Raw genomic sequence first — 25,968 nt, 5'->3', positions numbered from 1 at the left:
AATACAAAAAATTAGCCAGGCATGGTGGCGGGCGCCTGTAGTCCCAGCTACTCTGGAGACTGAGGCAGGAGAATGGCCTGAACCTGGGAGGCGGAGCTTGCAGTGAGCGGAGATGGCGCCACTGCACTCCAGCCTGGGAGACAGAGTGAGACTCCGTCTCAAAAAAAAAAAACAAAACAAAAAAACTTCAACTAAATTTTCTTCTATTTTTTAATCATTCCGTATTTTGTTTTTTTATCATTTAATTCAGCTTATATTTATTTTAGTGTCTGGTGTGGGATTAGGATATAAATTGATTTTTCCCCTCAAATATTAAAATTTTGCCAATTTTTTGAAAAAAATCCACTCACTCTCCATCAAATTAAAATGTTTCCTTGTCATATATTACTACTTACATGCCAAAGTGTGGTTCTTGCTTACTATTATGTTTCGTTGCTCCCTTTTTCCTTCATTAATATCATTGTTTTATAATTAATGTACCAGCTACACAAGTAACTCCCTGATAGGGCACATATCTCTTCATTACTTCTCATTTGAGACTTTTCCTACCTATTCTTGTCTATTATTCTCAGTGAAGTTTTAAATATTTTGTCAAGTTCTATCAAATATCCCATTGAGATATTGGTTGGAATTACATTGTCTACTAATTAAGTGGAAACCATCAACATCTTTCAGTCTTTTCTCCAATGAGAAAAATGGACTGTCTCACTTTATTCAAACCTACTTATATACATCTCAGAATGTTTTAATTTACTCTTAATCATCTTTCTCATTAGGACTATTGCTAGACATTTTATTTTGTCGCTATTGTGAATAAGACTTTTTTTTTTCACAGATTCCCAATTATTTGCCACAGAATCACACGGAAGCTGTTGATTTTTAGATATTACTACAATTACTGCCACTTTGTTGAGTTTTCTTGTTAATTCTAACAGATTTTCCATTGATTCTTAAGGCTCTGGTTAGATTATCATTGTTCACAGCTCATATGATTATCTGGGATCTTCTCATTAGAACTGCTTCTTTTTGTCCTTCATGTTAAATATTAGAGATGAAAACAATTGCTTAGTTGATTTTTTTTTTTTTTTTTTGAGATGGAGTTTTGCTCTCGTTGCCCAGGCTGGAGTGCAAGTGGCTCCATCTTGGCTCACTGCAACCTCCGCCTCCCGGGTTCAAGAGATTCTCCTGCCTTAGCCTCTTGAATAGCTGGGATTACAGGCGCCTGCCACCATGCCCGGCTAATTTTTTTGTATTTCTAGTAGAGATGGGGTTTCACCGTGTTGGCCAGGCTGGTCTCAAACTCCTGACCTCAGGTGATCCACCCGCCTTGGCTTCCCAAAGTACTGGGATTACAGGCGTGAGTCACCACTCCCCGCTTGGTTGATTTTTTATTAAGTGCATGCATCTTTCTTACTCAGCAAAAGAAAATGTCCATACTCAAGCCTTCTGCCAGAGAACATAGCTTTGACCTGGCTGCTGTTCAACTGTTATCCAAACAGTCAAAAGAAGTGGTTCTCACAATGGGTAATTTGAAGGGCATAAATTGATTATCTGCTAGTTTAGATTTTATCCCTGGATCAAACTAGATCATCAGAGAGCCACACACTTGCGTTGCTTTTTCTTGGCCCTACAGAATGCCTTCATAGAACTGTGCTTTGCCTCCTCCTTTGACTTATGTTAAGAATACTATTAAATCATCTTAAGAATCTACTATCACAATAATTTTTAAGGATATTTTGAGGTCATTGTCAATGACATCACTTAGCAACCTAATTATAAAAAGGGACCTTTGACAGAAATATCTTTGATATTATGGTACCAGAAAAAGCAGTTAGTATAAGTCACTGATGTTAGATTTCAGGGGCCCTGGTCCTTAAAATTGCACAGTCTAAAGTGTTGTGGGAGGCTGGGTACAGTGGCTCATGCCTGTAATCTCAGCACTTTGGGAGGTCTGGGTGGGAAGATCTCTTGAGATTAGGAGTCTGAGACCAGCCTGGGCAACATGGCAAGACGCCATCTCTACAAAAATATATATATTTTTAAATTAACCAAGCATGATGGCTTTATCTGTAGTCTCAGCTACTTGGGAGGCTGAGGCAGGAAGATCAACTGAGCCTAAGACCATAGTGAACTATGGTCATGCCACTGCACTCCAGCCTGGGCAACAGAGTGAGAATATGTCTCAAAATTAAATTTAATTTAAAAGTGTTGTGAGGCTCACTAAGTTATCCAAACAGGACTCTGGTAGCACAATGTTTGGATTAATTGGTTAAAGTCTAGGCCTATATGTCTAGGCTGGTAGAGTCATGTTGAAGCTAACCTTGTTCATTATGGAAAATAAGAACAAATTTGATTGAAAAAGTCAGAAGAAGGTCTATCGGAGGGAAATAACAGGTGGATATATGCATTGTCACTAAAAGCCCATTTCTATGAAAATGCAGTACACTTGAATCTAGAATCCTCTCGTTGAAAAGCCCTTTGCCATTATGGCTTCAGCTTTTACTAAAGAGTCTTACCGAGAATATCCACATGAAAAACTGTCCTGAATTTATTATAGAAAAATCTTGTCAAGAACTTCATTCATCATCAAAGTCTCAAACTTAGGGTCCCAAATGAGAAATGTCATTCAGGAATTTAGTTAAGGAAAAGCTTTGACTCTTTTGCAAATTCCTAAGCCTGCTTATTTTGGGTGATGACATCTGGGTATTACTGAATTTATCTTTTCTCTCTCACTTGCCAAGAGTTCAGAACAAAATTTGCTGCTCTATCAGAGCCATGATACGAGCCCACAGAGTTGACACATTACTCACTTCATGGCTCTGATTCCTCTTTCTGGTTCGTTAGCTTTATCATTAATCCTTTTGTAGGCAATTCCAAATCTTTTTTGGAAAAAAGGCCAAGCATATAGGGTATTTCATTTTGTTTGCAGCTGTTAGGCCATTGTTAAGGGTGCAAATGAAGCCTATAACTGAGGTACCACTAAGGACAGTCACGATAGGCACATGATGGAAGGAGATGGGGCAGTCTCGGTCCTTTTTTTTTTTTTTTTTTTTGAGACATAGTCTCACTCTATCTCCCAGGCTGGAGTGCAGGGGCACGATCTCGGCTCACTGCAACCTCTGCCTCCCCAGTTCAAGAGATTCTCCTGCCTCCTCAGCCTCCTGAGTAGCTAGGATTACAGATACCCGCCACCACACCTGGCTAACTTTTGTATTTTTAGTAGAGACAGGGTTTCACCATGTTGGCCAGGTTGTTTTCCAACTCCTGACCTCAGGTGATCCGCCCACCTTGGCCTCCCAAAGTGCTGGGATTACAGGTGTGAGCCACCGCGCCCAGTCCCAGTCTTGAACTTAAGATAGGGATTGCAACTCAGCTGCCTGAGTGAAGAAGGCGGCCAGGTTCTGCAGCAGAAGACTGGAGAGAGTGCACCCTATCAGATGGAGGCAGCTGCCGCTCAGACCCCAAGGTTAGACTGGTTTTCTTAAGGCAAGCCTGGATTGCCAGATCTTACAATTTTTCAAGAAAAGCTAGACATCTAGATTTTTTTTTAAATCCTGATATTTGAAATGTTGGCAACAAATTCAAATTTTTAAAAACACTCTGGACCAGCAAAAAGTAGAATGGTGACTGCGAGAGGGTGGGGGAAGGGGCAACGGAGAGTTGTTCGATGGGTATTAAATTTCAGCCACACCGATGAGTAAATTTCACGGATCTGCTGTGCGGCATCATGCCCCTAGTTAACAGTACAGTACTGGGCACTTAAAAATGTGTTAGGAGAGTAGATCTGTTAAGTGCTTTTACCATGATGGTAATAACAATAAAGCACAGCGACACAAGGAAACTTCTGGAGGCAATGAAGGTGTTAATTACTTTGATGGTGGAGATGGCAATCAAGGGCATATGCAACAGGTCCAAACTCATCCAACTCCCTCCATTAAATATGTGCAGTTCTTTGTATATCAATTATACCTAATGAAGCTGGTTTTATTCATTTTTAAAAACCCACTCTGAACTAGGCCTCCATCTACGGTTCAGACCTGGGAATTTGGGCTCATAGACATCTGGGGCTCACTAAGTTGTCCAAACAAGACTCTGGTAGCACTATGATTAGGTTAATTCACTAAAGTCTAGGCCTATATGTCTAAGCTGGTAGAGTCATGTTAAAGGCTGGCTTGTTCAATATTGAAAATAAGAACAAATTTAAGTAAAAAAGTCAGAGGAAGATCTAGGTATTAGGAACCCAGTTACCAGGGAGATGAACCAGGAACTCTGCCATAAGGGCACTGATGTCATAATGGCAGCAAAGATCCAGAGGACTTCAACCTCCGAGAAACCTGAAGTTCTGAGCTCTTGTCTGAGATTTTGTGAGCGTAGATTATAGTAGGTAGAGCCCTGGACTTGAAATCTGGAAGCAGCCTTGATCTCACTTCTGTCACCAACAAATCAGGTCTTGGAAAACCCACTGAATTTCCCAAGGCCTCCATAGCACTTCCGGCACAAGAAGGAGGTTAGCTAAGACGTGAATCTTTCAAATTCCTTATTTCCAAACGTATCTTATCAGAATCCCCAAAGATATGTGAGCATGAGAAAAGAAGTTTGCATTCACCTTTCAGTCATCTACCTCTATAGAAAAATTATCTAAATTTTCAGTCTTGCTGCAAACACTAAATGCGTGGAATTTTGAAAGACAAGTGAAAAATAAATACATATCAAGATTGAAAAATAGGAGACCATGGGACTTAGCAATCTTCACCAGAGGAATTTCTAATTTTACACTCTCCCACTAATAGAAACACAGTCACAATGTACTTTAATGCTTGGACTGTTTTTTGAAAAGGGTAGAGTTAATATTATCATGTACAAGCAGTGCCATTTGGACATACACTTTTGTTATACCTGATCACTGTGTAAATAATAAAAGAGAACACAAAAGCTATAAACATCTGCCTGTCTGCAATGTTTTCAGAATACATGTTTACTTTAATTCTGCAATGACTTCTTCAAGTTTTTCCTTAAGGGCGCCGCAAAGCTCATCCACCTTTTCTTCTTTTTTATAAAACTGAAAGGTTGGGACACACATGATGGCGCAGTCTCTCACCACCTCCTCACAGTTGTCAGCGTCCACCTCCAGGAACACCACGTCTTCATGCTTCACAGACAGGGCATGGAAGAATGGTCTGATGGTCCTGCAGGGCCCACACCACGTGGCCGAGAAGTCCACAGCCACCAGCCTCTCCCTGGCCTCCTTCAGTGATGCCTCAAAGTCCTCCTTGCTTAGGATCACTTTCACCTTGTCCCCCTCCAGGAACTCCGTTGTTTCTTCTTCAGGCTTTAGGATGTCACCCTCCTTGGGTGGGGTGGCTTCTTCTAGGGGCTTGGGGCTGTCATCCTCCTTGGGCTGGATGGTTTCTTCTGTGGAACTGGGGATGTCACCCTCCTTGAGTGGGATGGCTTCTTCTAGGGACTTGGGGATGTCACCCTCCTTGGGCTGGATGGCTTCTTTTGGGGATTTGGGGATGTCACCCTCCTTGGGCTGGATGGCTTCCTCTAGGGACTTGGGGATGTCACCCTTCTTGGGCTGGATGGCTTCTTCTGGGGACTTGGGGATGTCACCCTCCTTGGGCTGGATGGCTTCTTCTGAGGACTTGGGGAGGTCGTCCTTCTTGGATTGGATGGTTTCTTCTGGGGACTTGGAGACGTCACCCTCCTTAGGCTGGCTGGGCTTCAATGAGGCCTTGGGAATATTGCCCAGCTTGGGCTGGATGGGTTTTGCTGAGGACTTGGGGATATCACCCTCCTTGGGCTGGATGGTTTCTTCTGGAGACTTGGGGATATCACCCTTCTTGGGCTGGCTGGGCTTCACTGAGGCCTTGGGAATATTGCCCAGCTTGGGCTGGATGGGTTTTGCTGAGGACTTGGGGATGTCACCCTCTTTGGGCTGGATGGCTTCTTCTGAGGACTTGGGGAGGTCGTCCTTCTTGGATTGGATGGTTTCTTCTGGGGACTTGGGGATGTCACCCTGCTTGGGATGGCTGGTGCTTGCTGAGGACTTGGGTAGGTCATCACCCTCCTGTGGGGCATCAGACTCCTCTGTGGGCATGTGCAACGTGTGGCTGACCATGGGAAGAAAGGCCTTCTCTTTAGCCTGGGCTGTGTCCAAGAACTCTAGAGCCAGGAGAGGCACATTGCTGGACAGGACTTGTAATGAACTTTCTGTACCAAAAAACACAAAATAAAATAAAATAAATAAAATAATCAAATAGAAATGCAAAAGAAGAACCAAAGAAATTCTCCTCATATTCCAAGGAAGACTGATGTCACTCTTTGAGATCACGAATGAAGTCTGATGAATGATGTATTGATCTGAATAACTCATTCAACAGAAGGACAAACAGCATGTGGTTATACGTATCTTCTGTATACATGTTCTTAAGCTACAGCTTTCCCTTCTTGGTTCAACACCCTGCCCGCTCCCTAACTGCATAGGTCTTTAAGGCAACCCTCTTTCCTCCCCTACTTACCATTAGCATCACTTTCATTTGTTTCTTCCTGAGTGCCCAGCCTCATTTCTGGTTTTCCAAGAGCTCCAGCTTTAACATTTTCCATTACTAGTTACTTGTCTACATCCATTCCTGATCTTTCATAGATGCCTCATAGTAAAGGCCATACCATCCAACTTTTTCCAAGCTATCCATCCTAACATCAAAATATGAGTAAAACTTATATTTGGGTAGAACGTTACAGTTGGTTTTCCCTCTGTGTATTCACAAGAGTGATATTTGAGAGCTTCAAGGTGGCTGCCCTGTGCTGAGGCTGGGACTACTCATTCATTGGCATCATTTCCTAGAACACAACAAACCACTGAGGTCAGAACCATTATGATGAGCAGTTTACACATGAGAAGCTATGTAGCTCACTTAAGATCGCAAAGCTAGGGTGGGGGCAGGCTCCAAAGCTCATGCTCTGCACTGTGAGGCTGTACTGGACTGCTCGCCACACGTCCCGTCCCGCCTGGTTTCTGTGAATCAACCTTCCTATCATCTCTCTCCAGGATCCCCCAGCTCCAAATTTCTCTTTATGACTCACCCATTGTGACCAGCTCCTAAGTATCTCCTTGAAACCATGTTAGCCTCCTCTGTGAAGTGTCCCACGATGTCAAATGTTCAGCTCCTGCCAGATGGCCTCTTTCCCCACCTCCCCCACCTCCCAGGCCCACCAGCCCAGCCTGTGCCCTGCCCCATGCAGACACATCCAAGTACATGGCTCTTCCAGCCTTTACATACAGGAGAACAACCTCTTTGTGAATAATCCTGGCTCCATAAGCCACATCTACCCCATCCTGTGGAATGGGAAGCCAAATACCTGTCCCCCAGGGAGACTTATTTTATTAGTTCAGGATCACTGGCTCATTTTCCACCCTCACTCTGCACAACACATGCAGTCCAAGGCAGGAAGAATCAGTGTGGAATTTTGCCTTCTCTACATATACTTTGAACAAATCCTCATATGTTTCAGTTTCACCCCAACAATATAAGTGTTGAAAGTGGTCAGGCATGGTGGCTCACACCTGTAATCTCAGTACTTTGGGAGGCCAAGGTGGGAGGATTTCTTGAGCCCAGGAGTTCGAGATCAGCCTGGGCAACCTAGCAAGACCCCATCTCTACAAAAAAATACAAAACCTAGCCAGGCACAGTGGTGCACGCCTGTCCCAGCTACTTGGGAAGCTGAGGTGGGAGGCTTGCTTGAGCCAGTGAGTTCAAGGCTGCAGTGAGCAGTGATCACTACATTGTACTCCAGCCTGGGCAACAGAGCAAGGCCCTGTCTCTAAAAACTAAAAATAAAAGTGTTGAAATCTAAATGATAAGACCTCCACATTGTCAATAGAAACCTCGAAACATCTAATGGCAATGGTTCAATTATCTGGATTTTTATATCAAAACACATTTTACTAAGGGGTAGAGAGACTATCGGCCTTAGCAAATCCAAAGTTCCTTTTTTTTTTCTTCGAGACAGTCTTGCCCTGTCACCCGGGCTGGAGTGCAGTGGCACAATCTCGACTCACTGCAACCTCTGCCTCCCAGGTTCAAGCAATTCTCTTGCCTCAATCTCTCGAGTAGCTGGGATTACAGGCATTCACCACTACACCCGGCTAATTTTTGTATTTTTTTAGTCGAGACAGGGTTTCACCATGTTAGCAAGGCTGGTCTCTAACTCCTGACCTCAAATGATCCACCTGCCTCAGCCTCCCAAATTGCTGGGATTACAGGGGTGAGCCACCATGCCTGGCCCAGCAAATCCATAGTTCTTGATGACATGAATCCTATTCCAGGCAGAGCTCATGCTTCCACTCTGTTTCCTCGGATACTGCGATGGAAAGCTCTTCCCTCTCTCACTGGGAGACTTTGGGCCTTTGTTATGTGACATTTTAAAGGATGGGAGGTTGTCTTCACTCTCCAATGCCAACGGCTTCCACAGCTGACAGGACTCTTTTTCATAGTGCCCTATTTTAAAGCAGAGGATGAAAATAAACGTCAGGCACTTATCTGGGCAACGTCTTCTTTCTTAGTAAGTGTTAGGAGAAAGGAGGTGAAGCGGGGAGGATGGGCATCATTTGCAGAAATCATCATGAGCAGATTTTATTAGCACAAAGTGGGCAGCATCTTTGGCCCTTGCTCATTGGTAAGTTAATTTACTTCCTGGGACCCTATCTTGTACAGGGTCCCTGCTGTTTGGAAGGGAGTGGATGAGGACGCAGAGGAACTCCATCGCTGAGAGGCAGAAGTGAAAACATCACCCCTGCCATCCCAGTAGATGTGGAGGCAAGGGGATAGATGCCTGTGTCCTGGCCTCTTTTCTCCAGGTTGATTGCCAGCACAGATGCTAATCAGATGTGCGGCCGGGCACGGTGGCTCACATCTGTCATCCCAGTACTTTGGGAGGCCAAGGCGGGCAGATCACCTGAGATCAGGAGTTCAAGACCAGCCTGGACAACATGGTGAAACCCTATCTTTACTAAAAATACGAAAGTTAGCCGGTTGTGGTGACAAATGTCTGTAATCCCAGCTACTTAGGAGGCTGAGGCAGGAGAATCGCTTGAATCTGGGAGGCAGAGGTTGCAGTGAGCCGAGATGGTGCCACTGCACTCTAGCCTGAGCGACAGAGCAAGACTGTCTCAAATAAATAAATAAATAAATAAATAAATAAATAAATAAATAAATAAAAAATAAAAAAAGACTTGCAGCTGAAAGCAGAGGGGCATCTGCCTCCTGCTCCACCTGGAAGGCCAGGATGGGCCCACGTGGACTCCATATCCAACACAGCACTGTCCTCGTGCAGCATGGCCCCTAGTAGAGGGTAAGAATGGATGTGTGGACCTGGGGCAGGCCCCACAGCCTGCAGGGAGGAGATTAAGGATCTAGCAACCATGTACACCCCAGAGTGTGGCTGGGAGGGCTCTGAGGTTGGTGAAAGATAAAGGCCTAGAGGAAGAAGACACAGGGGAGGAGGATCTGTGACCAGAGGCAAGGACTGGAATCACAGACTCCAGCAGTGAGTAACATCACGATGTCCCTGTCCTAAATGGAATCAGTGAGTCCTTCAAGAGATCTCAGGCTGGGGACCAGGCCAGACCAGCCAATTCACATGGGAAACCAGCACGCGTCCAGGGCACCCGGTACATTTATCCACATAGCCGTGGGCATCCAGACACTATGGAGAAACTGAGAACTCTGAAAGATTGCACCGCTACACCATGGAAAAGGGTTCTTTGAGCCAAAATTCCACAAACAGGCAAACTTAATTCGGTTTCCCTGCTCCTCACCATCCCGCCCATTGAGATAAGGCTCATGGGAAGAATGAGCCATTCTAGAGAAATGTATAAGTGATATTGTACTTGAATGTCTTAGTAAAAGAGAGGAAATCTGTGATCCTGTTACCTTTATACTTGGAGATCTTTGTTGTGTTTTAGGTTTGGCACTTGTTCCTGATATTTTTACTCTTCCTTCTGCAATTCAGATGAATTCCAAGCAACTTGAAATATTAATTCTTCCATTGACTTGTCATAAAATGTATGTTTTCCTTCAGCAGAAGCTCATTCCCAAATGGCTCATGAGCCCTTATGTCAGTCAGGTTGTGTCTCAGGAAACAGAAACAACCAGCTATTTTAGGCCTAGGATGATTTGGGCAATTATAAAACTGCTGGCAAGGCTGCCTGTTTAGGCTAGGTATCCCGGAATGATTCCCAGAACACTGAGCAATGATACAGAACAGGCTTGCCAGGATCACTACAACCTCCAGGATATCAGGAAGATAGGGAATTAGAAGGCCACTACCCAAACTGTTAGCTTTAATAACCTTCTGCTACAGCCACCATCCAGGGGTGAGTCCGCCCCAGCCCCAACTCCCTCTGAGCCCAGAGCTGGAGATGAGTTCTGGCGATCTGTTCCAACCCCCACTGAGCCCCTGCAGACAGAGGCAGAGCTGATACTGTGGCCTCCTTCTCAAGAAGGTTCATCTACTGGTGGATGCTAATTCATACCCAGCGACTCAGCTGCAAGGGAATCAAGGAAACATGACTTTTTGTTTCCAGCCTCTGCAGCACAGGGAGGCACACCAGAAGGAAGTTGGAATAAACACTGCATGTAAAGCCATTTCTACCACACCCTTACAGGGACAATATTATGCCCCCAAATTTTTGTTTTTTGAGATGGAATTTCACTCTTGTCGCCCAGGCTGGAGTGCAATAGTGCAGTCTCGGCTCACTGCAACCTCTGCCTCCTGGGTTCAAGCAATTCTCCTGCCTCAGCCTCCCCAGTAGCCAGGATAACAGGTGCCCGCCACCACGCCAGGCCAATTTTTGTATTTTTAGTAGAGACGGAGTTTCACCACATTGGCCAGGCTGGTCTCGAACTGCAGACTTCAGGTGATCTGCCCACCTCAGCCTCCCAAAGTTCTGGGATTACAGGCCTGAGCCACTGTGCCTGGCCTATGTATGCATCTTCTATATCTTTTGCTGGCATACATTTGTGGTTTATAATTACAAAAATAATATGTGTCCATAATGTAAAAATTAGAAAACAGGTAAGTAAAAAGAGAATAAAAATTACTCATGGTGCTTCATACCTCAGGAATCATTGCTATAATAGTGTGATGTACATTCTTTGTCTTTTGTTTGTTCACATGTAGATATTTTCTTTCCTTTTTCCTTTTTCTTTTTTTTTTAAGAGATAGGTTCTCACTGTGTCACCCAGGCTGGAGTGCAGTGGTGCCATCATTAGTCACTGCAGCCTCAAACTCCTGGGCTCCAGCAAACTTCCTGCCTCAGCCTCCCAAGTACCTGGGACTATAGGTGAGGGCCACCATGTCCAGCTAATTGTTTTTTGTTTGTTTGTTTGTTTCGAGATGGAGTCTTGTCTGTTGCCCCGGGCTGGAGGGCAATGGCGCAATTGCAACCTCCGCCTTCCGAGTTCAAGCAATTCTCTCACCTCTGCCTCCCGAGTAGCTGAGATTAGAGGCACATGCCACCATTCCCGGCTCATTTTTGTATTTTTAGTAGAGATGGGGTTTCACCATGTTGGTCTTGAACTCCTGACCTCAAGTGATCTGACAGCCTCAGCTTCCCAAAGTGCTGGGATTACAGGCGTAAGCCACCGTGCCCAGCCTGTTTTGTTGTTGTTGTTGTTTCAAAAAATTTTATAGATACAGGGTCTCACTATGTTGCCCAGGCTGGTCTCAAACTCTGGGTTCAAGCAGTCCTCCTGACTTGGCCTCCCAAAGTGCTTAGATTACATGTGTGAGCCACCACACCTGGCTGATATTTTCAGATGAGATAATTTTCCAAAAAAGATACTATTTCGTAATCATTTTCACTTAAGAATGTATTTCCACGTTTCCTCCAGTGAAGGTCACTGGGTGCCTGTATGCGGGTAGGGCAGGGAATGGGGAGGGCACCTCAGGGCCTTGGGCCTTTCCTCAATTTTCCTCCCTTGAACCTTGAGTCCCTCGGTCTATGCTTGTGCAGAGAACCCAGTGCTTATTTTATTATGAGATGTTATTCCTGAATTTTGGCGAAAATCCTTAGGCTTAACCTATTGGCATCAAAAATACTGGGCAGTTGTGTTATGTGTCTCCCTCCTTATTCTTATTTTAGTCATTGGCCAGGAACTCGTGTTTGGAATTAACATGATGAGTTCCTCTCCACTCAACTCCATTCATGCAATCACAGATTACTGAACTAAAAATCAACAACGGAAGAAATGCCAGGAAGAGGCCATCCCAGCATTAAGAGATACTCTTATCATCAAAGTAAACCAAATGTTCTTTCTTGCAGCCAAACAACTTTTTTTTTTTTTTTTTTGTATCACCCAGGCTGGAGTGCAGGGACGTGATCTTGACTCACTGCAACCTCTGCCTCCTGGGTTCAAGTGATTCTCCTGCCTCAGCCTCCCAAGTAGCTGGGATTACAGGCACCCGCCAAAACACTCTGTTAATTTTTGTATTTTTAGTAGAGACAGGGTTCCACCATGTTGGCCAGGCTGGTCTCAAACTCCTGACCTCAGGTGATCCACCTGCCTTGGCCTCCCAAAGTGTGGGGATTACAAGCATGAGCCACCACATCTGGCCTCCAAAGAATCTTACAGCAAAAACTGAATTATATGTAGACACGCTAACACCAACTACTTATTTTGACATCGTAAGTTTGACCATAATTATTTTGACTATCTCTCTTATTTAGATGGTACTGAGACGTAAAGAGAAATAAATTTAGGCCAGGCATGGTGGCTCAGACCTGTAACCCCAGCAATTTGGGAGGCCGAGGTGGGTGGATCATTTGAGGTCAGGAGTTCAAGATCAGCCTGGCCAACATGGTGAAACCCCATCTCTACTAAAAATACAAAAATTAGCCAGGCATGGTGGCGGGCACCTGTAGTCCCAGCTACTCAGGAGGCTGAGGCAGAAGAATCGCCTGAACCCGGGAGGTGCAGGTTGCAGTAAGCTGAGATCACACCACTGCATTCCAGCCTGGGCGACAGAGCGAGACTCTACCTCAAATAAAAAAAAAATTAATTTGAACTTCTCCTAGATTAAGTCTCATTAATATTGTAAATGTTCTCAAATATTAGTTAATAATGAACAGAATACGTAAAATATTATATTACCATGAAAATAAATGTTTTTGGCCCAGCAGGATAGCACATGCCTGTAGTCTCAGCTATGCTGGAGGCTGAGGCAGGAGGATTGCTTGAGACCAGGAATTGGAGTCCAGCCTAGGCAACATAGCAAGATCCTGTCTATAAATAAGTAAATAAATAAATGTTCTTTAGAACAGATTTTGAGTATTTTTCATGTCAAAACATGCTCACCTATAGCAGGAGTCAGCAACTTTTTCCGTAAGGGGCAGATAACTATTTCAGACTTCACAGACCACACTTCTGTCAGAACTACTCAACTCTGCTGTTGAGTATGAACACATGAAACAGTAGCACGAAAGCAGCTATTATTGGTTCAGCATGTCCCCCCAAAATTCATATGCTGGAGTCTTAATCCCCAGTACCTCAGAATGTGACCTTGTTTTTGGAAATAGGGTGATTGCAGATATAACTAGTTAAGATGAAGTTATATAAGAGTAGAGCGGGGCTCCTCATCCAATATGACTGATATCCTTATAAAGAGGGGGAAATGTGGACGCAGACACGCACAGTCAGAAGACAATGTGAAGAGGCATGGGGAGAAGACGGCCACCTACAAGCCAGGGAGAGAGGCCTGGAACAGATCCTTCACTCACAGCTCTCAGAACACCTCGATTGGATTTCTAGCCTCCAGAACTGTGAGACAATCCATTTCTGTTGTTGAAGCCACCTCGTTTGTGGTGGTTTGTTACAGCAGCCCTAGCAAACTAGGAGCAAATATAGAAGCCACACACAGTACATAAATGGATGGGCACGGCTGTGTCCCAATAAAACTTTATTTACAAAAGAGGGCAGCTGACCAATGGGCCATAGTTTGCCAACCCCTGACCTATATAACCATTTTTTTTTTTTTTTTTTGAGACGGAGTCTCGCTCTGTCACCCAGGCTCACTGTGCGACAGTGACCGTGGCGATCGTGACTGTGGCGCGATCTCGGCTCACTGCAAGCTCCGCCTCCCGGGTTCCTGCCATTCTCCTGCCTCGGCCTCCCAAAGTGCTGGGATTATGGGCGTGAGCCACTGCGCCCGGCCTATATAACCATTTTTAATGGCTGATTAGTGTTCTTTTGAATGGATGAATTATAGTTTATTTAAATAATTTTCTATTGGTGGGTAAATGTTGGTTTTGATTCTTTACTATTATAAACAATGTAGTAATAAACATATTTATGAAGAAGTCTTTCCACATACTAATTTTCTTCTTAGAAAAATTATAAAAATGGAATCCCTAGATCAATTGCCAGACATTCCAGAGACTTTTGATAGATATTGCCAAAATGTTCTTAAGAAAAGCTGTTCTATCAGCAAGGTATTAAAGTGCAATTGATGGACAAAAAAGTTGTTATTACTAACAATTTGCATTTCTTGATTGAACATTAGTATGTTATTAGTAACAATTTGCATTTCTTTTTTGAAATTTTAAAAATATTTATCATCAATTTCCATTTCTTTCTTTACAAATTGCTATATCATGGCCTTTGCTTAATATTTCTTGAAGGGAAGGCATATCCATATATATTAATTTTCTTAACATATGTAATTACATATAATTTCCTTTTACCAGTCATTGTCATAGTTTTTTTCTCAGTTTCCCTTTTAATTTTGTTGATGATATTTTGGAAACATTACATAGATGCTTCCATTTTTATGTAGTCAAATCTATCAATTTTCTCTTTTCTGATTTCTCCTGGTGATATAGTTAAATATAAACTTCTGAACTTTTGATTCTGAGACTGCCTCCTTTACAGCCTCAAACCAGTAATAACAGTAACAGCAATAAAATAATAGTACTGAAACTGGAGGATTTAATTCTTTTTTTTTTTTTTTTTTTTGTTGAGACGGAGTCTTTCTCTGTCCCCCAGGCTGGAGTGCACTGGCGCGATCTCGGCTCACTGCAAGCTCTGCCTCCTGGGTTCACGCCATTCTCCTGCCTCAGCCTTCGGAGTAGCTGGGATTATAGGCGCCCGCCACCACGCCCGGCTAATTTTTTGTATTTTTAGTAGAGACGGGGTTTCACCGTGTTAGCCAGGATGGTCTCGATCTCCTGACCTTGTGATCCGCCCACCTTGGCCTCCCAAAGTGCTGGCATTACAGACTTGAGCCACCGCACCCGGCCTGGAGGATTTAATTCAATGAGAATTCTAATACGAGGAAATAGTTTAAAGTGAAGTTAGTCTACAATTCACTCCTTTTGCTAACTTATTAAAAATTCAACCATCTCAGAGAGTTAAAGAGAGCATGTTTATACTGTTAGGTAACAGGGGTACCTTAATGGCGCCGGTTCCGGGTTCTTCTCCCCTCCTTGACCGGGCACTGTCTGAACCCGCCAAAGGAGGGCCAATCAGAAAGAAGCATCTCCCACCTTCCTTTGGGCCCGCCCCACGTAGGCCCAAGGGATATAAAACCCAGCACACCAGCAGCTCTCTCTCTTCTCTTCTCTTCTCTTTCTTCTCTGCTCGATACCTCCAATAAAGGTCTCTTGACCGCGACCGGTGTTGTCTGATCCTTGCCCGGCCTCTTTCATTGGTGCCGTGACTCGGATCGTGAACACCCCACCCTTCCGTTGGACCCCGATCCCTCTTCGGGCTCGGTCCAGACCCCGGCCAGTCTTCGCCCATTTTCCCGTTCGCCGACCTCTCCACCCAACACCGGCCTCATCTTGGTAAGTCTCCCCTCCTGGTGTCCAACACCAGCGGACCAACTCCCGTCTCAGCCGCCCGCTCTCGGCCGCCGTAAATCTTACTCTAGACTCGGCCTGCAGGGAACGGAGTTTTCTCCCTCTCCTCCTCGGGTCTCCGGCCTGGGCCCCACTTCCCTTCCTCGGCTCAAAAATCCTGGTACCAGGTGGCCCACCGTCCTCAGCCATAGTCGGCCCCTCAGTCCTTTCGCTTTGGTGACGACTAAACCGGAAGCTCTGAGTCACGTCGCAGTGTTCGGCTATTAGGGGACGCCCTACTTAGCCCTCACTGCATATCCTCTCGTAGCCCCGCAATGGGAGGCTCCGCATCCCTGCTGGCCGACTCTCCCCTACTATACCTCCTAAACAATTAGTCAGCCCTAGGCTTAGCGGCCGACCTCAAACCAAAACGTCTAATTAAATACTGCACACAAGACTGGCCCACTTACCCCTTAGATAACCAAAACAAGGGGCCCCCTTATGGGTCCCTCGATCCTGGTATCCTCCAGGATCTCTATAACTATTGTGAGTGAACAGGAAAATGGGCAGAGATCCTGTACCTCCACGGGTTTTTCCTCCTAAAGGCCCTCAAACTGTCACCCTCCCCGACCCCCCTCATTCCTTCTGCTCCTGACTTTGATCCCGCCAATGAGCCCCCGCCATATCACCATCCACAGCCCTTCCCCCCGGCTGCCGCCCAGCCCTCAAGGGCCCCGCCCCCAGCGGCAGCCTCACCTCCTTCCACCAACCCCAGCCTTCCTTCCCCGTCCTCTCCAACCTCTCCTACTTCCTTTCCTCCACCTTTCAGCCCTCCTACTACTCGCTCCAGATCTCACCTCCCTGTCCTCGCTCCTCTGCGAGAAGTAGCAGGGGGCAGAAGGCATCGTTCACATCCATGTCCCCTTTTCTATGGCTGATCTTTCACAAATCGAAAAACGCTTAGGCTCCTATACCTCCAACTCCGCTTCATATATCAAAGTATTCCAGTATCTTCTCCAAGCTTACAGCCTCACCTTTCACGATATTTACCTGATCCTCTCTAACACCCTTCTCCCTGAGGAGCGCCGGCGACCATACGTCCAAGAGCCACCCCTCCCCTCTCCTGCACCTTCTCTGGTCACATGTTCTCTCATCGGTTCCTAGTCATGCCCCAATGCCCTCTCCCCCTATTAGGAAGGGACATCCTCTCAAAATTCAAAACCTCTATCACCTTGAATCCAGCCACCCCCCCAAAATCCACCTCACTCATTGCCAAACACACCCTCTTCTCATACCTTCATTCTATCTTCCATACAAATCCTCTGACATTAAAAACCTTCCTCGACTCCTTCTTCACTCTGGACTCCTCTGACTTGCAATTCCTTAAACAGCTCACATCCACCTGCTTCATCTGTCAACGAACCAATCCAGAAACTCCACTAAAGCCAGGACCCTTCCCAACCCATCAGGCCAGAGGACACATTCCAGGCGGTGATTGGCAACTTGACTTTACCCACATGCCCTCTGTAAAAAAGTTTAAATACCTCTTAGTCCTAGTTGACACCTTCTCCGGATGGGTCGAAGCCTTCCCGACCACCAATAAAAAGGCAAGTACCATTGCCTCAACCCCTCTGTCAGAAATCATTCCAAGATTCGGGGTCCCCACGTCCCTCCAGACTGATAATGGCCCTGAATTCACATCCCAGATCTCTCAAAACATTGCAGCCGCCCTCAATATCCCATGGCATTTCCACATTCCCTATCACCCACAATCTTCCGGAAAGGTCGAGCGGACCAACCGCACACTCAAAGAGACCCTCACCAAGCTATCCTTAGAACTGCATCTAGACTGGGTGAAATTACTCCCCACAGCCTTATTCAGGCTTCGAGTTCTCCCAAAGAAACCCACCCTCATGTCTCCTTTTCAAGTCATGTATGGTCGTCCAGCACTTCCTCCTGGCATTAATCCCTCCTCCCCACTGATCCCATCACACATTAATTATCCCTTCTTGTCCTTCATCCGTTGTGAGCTTTGAAAAAGGCAGGAAGGCCTCCAACCAGACACTAATAACATACAGACTACCTTCCCCCTCACGCCCGGTGGCTGGGTATTTTATTCACCACCCGGGCACACCAATTCAATAACTCTGGCCCCAAAATGGAAAGGGTCCCTCCAAATCGTACTATGCACTCCCACTGCCGCTAGACTCCGGGAATCTCCAGGACAACTAACCCCCTGGCCTCATATTTCCAGGTTAAAGCCGGCCACCAACCCGGATCAGACAAGAAGCCCACCGGCCCCACACCATCCTACAAAATATACTTGCACACCTGTGCCAAACAGCCCACTCAAAATCCGCATCTCTAAAACACCTTCTCTTCCCCCTATTCCAGAAACATAGACTCTCCCCACAACCCTACTACCTGTTCACCGTCAAAGAAACCTACACTACCAACAGGAGAACACACAAACCCCCTTCATATACTATACCACCAAAAACAATGCCTCGTCCCGGGCCATTCACATCTCCGACCCATCCAGTTCCATTTGGGGCCAGTCAGCCACAGGAGGTTTATACCCAAGCAATGCCTGGTCCTACCCAGCACAAACCCTAACCATTACCCGCACACTCAACACCATCTCCATACACTACTTCTCCTCTCAAGTTCCACTTCTATGTGCAAACCTTAACAGACCTCCTCTTTCCGCCTCCCACATCTTTTCACCTTCCTCCACCAGCGAATCCCCTTCACAGCCCTATTACCTTTTCACAGTAAAAGCCCCCTCTTGCTGCCGTCCCCTTATCCGAGTCAATGCCTGCCAATAACTCCTCTGCCCCCACTACTAACTTCATCGTTTCCATCTCTAACCAAACCTTTAACCAGCTTCTTCTCAGAAATTACCAACTTTTAGCAACCTGTGAAGACGCAGAGGACTCCAGAGACGGCCTCACACCCTTCTAATACGTCAACGACCAATACGCCAGTCAGCCGACACCAGTCAGATAAGATCTACCATAACAAGCCCTCATCCAACATCCCTCATCCAGCCATTTCCAGGGTTGAGTCTGCCAAACACCCTAAATAACTATCTTTCCCTTTTCCTTCTGGGCTAAACCTAGGTCCAACGCCCAATGTCTCGGTTCCACCAGTTCCTAGATGACCTCTGCACGGACAGCTGGCTCATCGCAGACCCCTCCCTGCCCCTTGGCTGGCTCACGGCTTTGGCATAGACTTCACACCCGAGGAGGTGTTCATATATAGCGCCCTACTACTTGGCCTTATACTCCTCCTGCGCCCTGTCCACAACCCTCACAGTCCTCCCTTACCCCTCCCCCACAATGCCCCTGTTCAGCAGGAAGTAGCCAGATGAACTACAACGCCTATTTCCCCACTTCTTAAAAAACAAAAAAGGGAGGAATGTTAGGTAACAGGGGTACCTTAATGGCGCCGGTTCTGGGTGCTTCTCCCCTCCTTGACCGGGCGCTGTCTGAAACCGCCAAAGGAGGGCCAATCAGAAAGAAGCATCTCCCGCCTTCCTTTGGGCCCACCCAAGGTAGGCCCGAGGGATATAAAACCCAGCACACCAGCAGCGCTCTCTCGTCTCTTCTCTTCTCTTCTCTTCTCTTCTCTTCTCTTCTCTTCTCTTCTCTTCTCTTCTTTCTCTTCTTTCTCTTTTCTCTTCTCTTTTCTCTTCTCTTCTCTTCTTCTCTTCTCTTCTCCTCTCTTCTCTTCCTTCTCTTCTCTTCTCCTCTCTTCTCTTCCTTCTCTGCTCGGTACCTCCAATAAAGATCTCTTGACCGCGACCGGTATAGTCTGATCCTTGCCCGGCCTCTTTCATACAAATTAAGGGCTTTTATTTTTTTGGTACTACATATACACCAGTGCCCACTAATTTACTGTGGAATAGTAAAAATATTCTCCCAATAAAGACTCAGACTCTTGGTTATTTAGCTGAATGGACAGGCAATGGGGAGGGGGAAATTTAATATGGATCACCACTAATCAACACAGTAAGATGCAAAGTGGGTGCATTTTGTGGAATTTTGTAAGAAAAGAGCCCTGCTAGAAATCATATCTCCAAATTAAGATTTGGAGGTAAAAGAATCTTAACCCTATTATCAAGTAAAAAAGGGTAATGTCTGATGCGCTAGAAGGCAATACTATGAAAAAGCAAAGCTTTTTATTGCAAGCCAACCAGCAAAGAGACCAGTCCAGCTCAAATTTGTCTCCCTGTGCTGGCTTCAAGGCAGTAATCTTATTAGGAAAGGATTAGGGGGTGGATTCCGGGATTAGTAGATAATTGGTGGAAGGAAAGGGGAGGTCTGGAAATTCCTCGGACATGCACAGTTACCTCTTGATAACTGCCACCTCATGAGCGGCATGTATAAATTTCAGGGGGAGTTAGTATGAAACACATGGTGGAAACATGGGCTGTGACATCAGCAAGCTTGTTCTGTGCAAATTCCAGTTGGCCATTTTGGTTCCAACCGATTTCAGCCAGTTTTGAAATCTCGCAAGCTGAGGGAGTTTCAGCATTTCAACAAATGATTTCTTTTTATCTGCCATCCTGCAAACTCAAGAATTTCTGTTAGTCATTGGTTTCTTACTCTTTGGGGCATAGTTTCAGTTTAAACTTTGTTTGTTTTCTTATCTGCTATCCTGTAAGCCCAAGAATTTGTTAGTCATTGTTTCTTTAACTCTCTGGGGGCAGTTTTAACCCCAAGCTCTCTATCCGAGTTACAGTACTAACTGGGGCACACAGGCGGCTGTCCCTTACCTCTGACATTCCTTCCAATCTTTACTCCAGAGAGAAGCAGCCCTTTGGGCATAATAATGTGTTTTTACATAAACTTTTAATTTTAGAATACACATGTTCATAGAAAATTTTCAAGGATAGTACAGAGTTCCCATACACCCCACATCCAGTTTTCTCCATTGTTAACATCTTAGATTACTATGGTATGTTTGTCAAAACTAAGGAACAAACTTTGACATATTATTATTCACTAAAACCCATACTTTATTTGGATTCCATTAGTTTTTCCCTAACATCATTTTTTTCTTTGTTCCAGGACCCCATCCAGGATACCAAGTTATATTTCATTGTCATGTTTCCTTAGGCTTCTCTCAGCTGTGACAGCTTCTCAGACTTTTGTTTTTTGATTGTCTTGACAGTTTTCGGAAGTACTGGTCAGATATTTTGAAAATTGTCCCTCAACTGGGGTTTGCCTGGTGCATTTCTCATGGTGAGACCAGAGTTATGTGTTTTCAGAAGGAAGACCACAGAGGTAAAGTGTCATTTTCATCAACTTCATCATAAATTAAACATATCAAGGGTTGATACTATCAACATGACTTATCACTGATGATGTTGACCTTGACCACTTGGCTGAGGTGGTGTTTGTCAGGTATCTTCAGAGTGAATGATTTTACTGTGAATAATTTTACTGTTTCCTTACAGTATGTACCCTTTGGAAGGAAGTCACCATGCACAGCCCATGCCCAAGGGTAGAGATTATGCTCTACTTCTTTGAGGGAGGAGTAGCCACAGAAATGATTTGGAATTCTTCTGTTTGGGAGACTTGCCTCCCCCCAGCAATTTATTAATTTGATTATATATTAATATCAGTGTGGATTATGGGTATTTATTTATTTATTTATTTGAAATGGAGTCTCACTCTGTCGCCCAGGCTGGAGTGCAGTGGCACGATCTCAGCTCACTGCAAGTTCCACCTCCCAGGTTCAAGCGATTCTCCTGCCTCAGCCTCCCAAGTAGCTGGGATTACAGGCACCCACCACCACGCCCAGCTAATTTTTTGTATTTTTGGTAGAGATGGGGTTTCACTGTGTTAGCCAGGATGGTCTCGATCTCCTGACCTTGTGATCTGCCCGCCTCGGCCTCCCAAAGTGCTGGGATTACAGGCATGAGCTACCATGCCTGGCCAATTATGGATGTTTATTTTGTACTTTGGGTTGTAATCCAATACTACGTTTTTATTTTCTGATCAAATTGTCAGCTTTGGTCATTGAGAGCTCTTTCTGATGGCTTCTATGTCCTGTTTGATATATACCTACTGGTTTGCTTTGTAAGCACTTCCTTACTTTCTGGTTCTGCAAGATACTCCTGGTTCATCCTGTATATTCACTGCCCCAGCCATAGAATCATCCATTTCTAGGTTTTTTAAAACTGGGGAATAGTATTTAGAAACCAAGACCTAGGCTAGGTGTGTTCGTAGATGCTGGGTATCATTGTCTCAGACCCTCCCAGTGAACATGATTAGGAAGTAGTTACATATATGTATGTGTATATATACGTACATATAGTAACCCTTGCATACACACAAATTATAATTACTTCTACATCTGCCTATCAGTATCTATATTAAGCCAAGCATGAGTTCATACTGATGTCCTCAAATCTAATTCAGTACCACGTGGCTCCTTTCAGCCTTTCTCTCTTGCTTGTCTGCAATCTTCTACTCCAAAAGTGACTTGGTTCCCATCATCCACCAACCATTTACCTATTTGCCCAATCCCAGTATGCACATAGAATGGTTTCAGAATAGTTAACCTGTACCTCCACAGTTAGCAACTTCATCAACTAGAGCACAGTGCTTGTATATATAGTTCCTTTTATCTTTAGTTTTATAGTTTCCAGCATTTCCAAAGTTACTTAACATCAGCATTTCTTTCTCCCGACACCTTCGGTGAAGTTATATCACACATTTGTAATATAGTTAAAGTCATGCACCAGATAATGACATTTGGTCAGTGATGGACCGCAGATACAACAGTGGTCCCATAAGATTATAACAGAACTGAAAAATTCCTATTAGCTACTGGCATCATGGCTGCCCTAATGTCATGGCAAAATTATTTTAAAAATAAATTTAGTGTAGACTAAAGGTTCAGTGTTTATAAAGTACACAATAACGTACAGGCATGTCTCAGGCTTTTGCATTCACCACTCACTCACTGACTCACCTACAGCAACTTCCTGTGTGTGGAAAGTGCCCTATGAAGGTGTACCATTTTAATTTTTTTTTTTTTTTTTTTGAGACTGAGTTTCGCTCTTGGCATCCAGGCTGGAGTGCAACAGCACGATCTCGGCTCACTGCAACCTCCGCCTCCCAGGTTCAAGTGATTCTTCTGCCTCAGCCTCCCAAGTAGCTGGGATTACAGGCGCCCACCATCACACCCGGCTATTTTTGAATTTTTAATAGAGACGGAGTTTCACTATGTTGGCCAAGCTGGTCTTGAACTCCTGACGTCAGGTGATCTGCCCACCTCTGCCTCCCAAAGTGCTGGGATTACAGGCGTGAGCCACCATGCCCGGCCATTTCAATCTTTTATAGCATATTTTTACTGCACCTTTTCTATGTTTAGATATGGATTAGGCACACAAATACCATTAAGTTATAATTGCCTACAGTATGCAGTATGGTAACATGCTCTAGGGGTTTATAGCCTAGGAGCAATAGGCTCTAGTATCTACGTTTGTGTGAGTTCACTCTATGATGTTCACACTATGATGAAATCACCTAATGACACATTTTTTCAGAATGTATCCCTGTCATTAAGTGATGCATGACTGTATATTCTTTTTTGTTTTCTTTTTTTGAGACAGGGTCTCACTTTGTTGCCCAGTCTGGAGTGCAGTGTGAACACAGGCTCACTGTAGCCTCAACCTCCTAAGCTCAAGCAATCTTGCCACCTCTGTCCCCCAAGTAGCTGGGACTACGGTTGTGCACCACTATGCCTGGCTAATTTTTGTATTTTTTTTGTAGAGAGAGGGTACGGCTATGTTACCCAGGCTATGACTGTATATTCTTTTGTCACAATCTTCATTTCATCCTAGAATCCTGTTCTGTTGGTTGATTTTTTTCGAATTTGCATATATTATTTTGTGCTGTGGAGGCCTTTGGGTTTTGACAAATGGATGGTTTTTTTTGTTTTTTTTTGTTGTTGTTGTTGTTTTGTTTCTTTGTTTTTTTTTTGACGGAGTTTCACTCCTGTTGCCCAGGCTGGAGTGCAGTGGCATGATCTTGGCTCACTGCAACCTCCACCTCCCAGGTTCAAGCGATTCTCCTGCCTCAGCCTCTTGAGCAGCTGGGATTACAGGCATTTGCCACCACGCCCAGCTAATTTTTTGTATTTTTAGTAGAGACGGGGTTTCACCCTGTTGGCCAGGCTGGTCTCAAACTCCTGACCTCGTGATCTGCCCACCTTGGCCTCCCAAAGTGCTGGGATTACAGGCATGAGCCACTGCTCCCAGCCAATAGATGGTATTATTAACCACCACTACAGTACCATACAGAATAGTTTCATAGCCCTAAAAAAATATGTGCTTCACCTAGTCAGCCCTCATCCTTCTGCAAACCCACAGCAACCACTGATTTGCTCATTGTCTCTATAGTTTTGTCTTTCCAGAATGTCATAAAATGGAATCATATAGTATGCCACCTTCTCAGATTGACTTCTTTCACTTAGCAATACGCATTTATGGCATTCCCATGTTGTTTTGTGTATTGTTTATTTCATCACTGAATAAAAAATTATCTACTTTAGTTAAACTCTGAAAAGCAGATCCTAAGACAAAAATTTGAGTGCAAGTAGTTTATTTGGGATATAATCCCAGGAGACATTGGAGGGGGAGTTGGGAGGTGATCAAGTCAGTTGCCACTGTGCACAACTGAAGCTCACACCCAAGGCAAGCTGGAAGGGAGTAATGCCAACTCTCTAGCCTTCATTGGAACATTTTGTCTAGGAGCAGTAAGCTTGGCACCTGTGCCACAAGCACCCTGAAAGAATCACAGGTGTTTGCAGTGAGCAGTCATCTGAGAATAGAGGCCAGTGCTAAGAAACTGTGCTTGGAGAGGGTACCCGCAATGTCTATTACAAGAGGTGAGCAGTATTAGCAGAAGAAAGATTTCTGTTCTAGATTCCACTCTAAAGAGTCTGAAAATCTAACTGAGGATCCATGGGTACCCTGCCAAGATAGAGCTGTGAGCAGTGGTCCTACTCTGACCACTTCTGACTTTCTAGTGTAATGTTTAAAGCTCTCTGGTGTGAGTATTTACTGAAAAATTCTGTTTGGAGCTGCTTTGGTAAGATTCAGGGTATGTGTAAGTTTGTTGATGTTTTAATACAAATACGCTACTAAAAAGACTTATCAAATGCGCCATAGTTCATGGTGTAAAGACGTTGCTGTCTGCATGCTGTTCTTTGAATCTACCAACGCCCACCTTCTAAAGAAGCCAGACAAGTGAGCAGACTACTAAAGGCTACACCTGCCTTCAGAACAAATGGAGCCACAGTGGGGTGGAGCAGGTAGAAAGAAGCAAAGCAGCAGGCCCCAGTAATCATCTTTTAGTGTATTGTAGCTTCGACGTTCAGACAATGTTTACATGTTCAGACAGATGGTCAATACTGACCTTCCTGGGAAGGGTCCAAGCTCATTCTCACCGTAAGTGAATGTGGCATTCAGTGGGCCCTTAATGCATGAATGAATAAAGGCATGGATGGATTACAGCTTGTATAATGGAAAACAGTTGAAGAAGGTTTATACTAAAACACTTAATTTAAAAACTATTTTTGCTGAAATGATATTTATGAACATCTGGCAGACCACCATCTCTACCTTAGCCTCTGAGTAAAGAAAAAGGAGAATCACTATATATTGTATGTATCAAAACATCACTATGTACCCCATAAATCTGTGCAATTATTATGCGTTAATTTTAAAAAATAAAGGAAATTGGAGAGAGGTGAAAGGCGCTATTCCCATGCTTCCAATACATCCAAAGTTTACAATTGTAATATTGAAAAACAAATGTTTAAACCAAAAAAAGAGTAAAATGTCACAGTTTAACACAGTCCTGTCAGCACCACACGTTTAATGAAATGATGTTATATGGTACAAATCTCTCTTTCCCAGTCCAAATATAGGCTTCTTGAGGGTAAGATATGCCTTGGTATCTGCAGTCTTTACAGCGCAGTGTGGAATAACCCAGACACTCAATGAAAACTTGCACGTAAGATCAAAGTGCCCATATCTTGTGAGTTTCTCTCTTTTGACTCACGAAGGTAATCACAATTAACTTCCTGGTCTCCTGCTACAACAC

At 44.5% G+C, this 25,968-nt stretch overlaps 1 protein-coding gene across 1 annotated transcript; it reads right to left on the bottom strand.

Annotated features, from left to right (window-relative positions):
• Positions 1–4,952: 4,952 nt before the first annotated feature.
• Positions 4,953–6,931, bottom strand: TXNDC2 (thioredoxin domain containing 2). The gene is made up of 2 exons (XM_055292744.2): positions 6,522–6,931; positions 4,953–6,213 (listed from the first exon to the last, which is right to left on the bottom strand). The coding sequence occupies exons 1-2, from the start codon at positions 6,604–6,606 to the stop codon at positions 4,976–4,978; spliced, it is 1,323 nt and encodes a 440-aa protein (XP_055148719.2). The 5' UTR covers positions 6,607–6,931; the 3' UTR covers positions 4,953–4,975.
• Between the last annotated feature and the right edge of the window lie 19,037 nt (positions 6,932–25,968).

This window comes from Symphalangus syndactylus, chromosome 1 (genome assembly GCF_028878055.3).
Source record: "Symphalangus syndactylus isolate Jambi chromosome 1, NHGRI_mSymSyn1-v2.1_pri, whole genome shotgun sequence".
Taxonomy (NCBI): Eukaryota; Metazoa; Chordata; class Mammalia; order Primates; family Hylobatidae; genus Symphalangus; species Symphalangus syndactylus.
Note: the sequence above shows the minus strand (reverse complement) of the source record. Positions and strands in the feature narration are given on the sequence as shown.

Coding starts and splice junctions, on each gene's coding strand:
- TXNDC2 (XM_055292744.2), bottom strand. CDS start 6,606: ATGGAAAATGTTAAAGCTGGAGCTCTTGGAAAACCAGAAATGAGGCTG. Junction 6,214..6,521: donor AAATGAAAGTGATGCTAATG/GTAAGTAGGGGA, acceptor TTTTTGGTACAG/AAAGTTCATTACAAGTCCTG.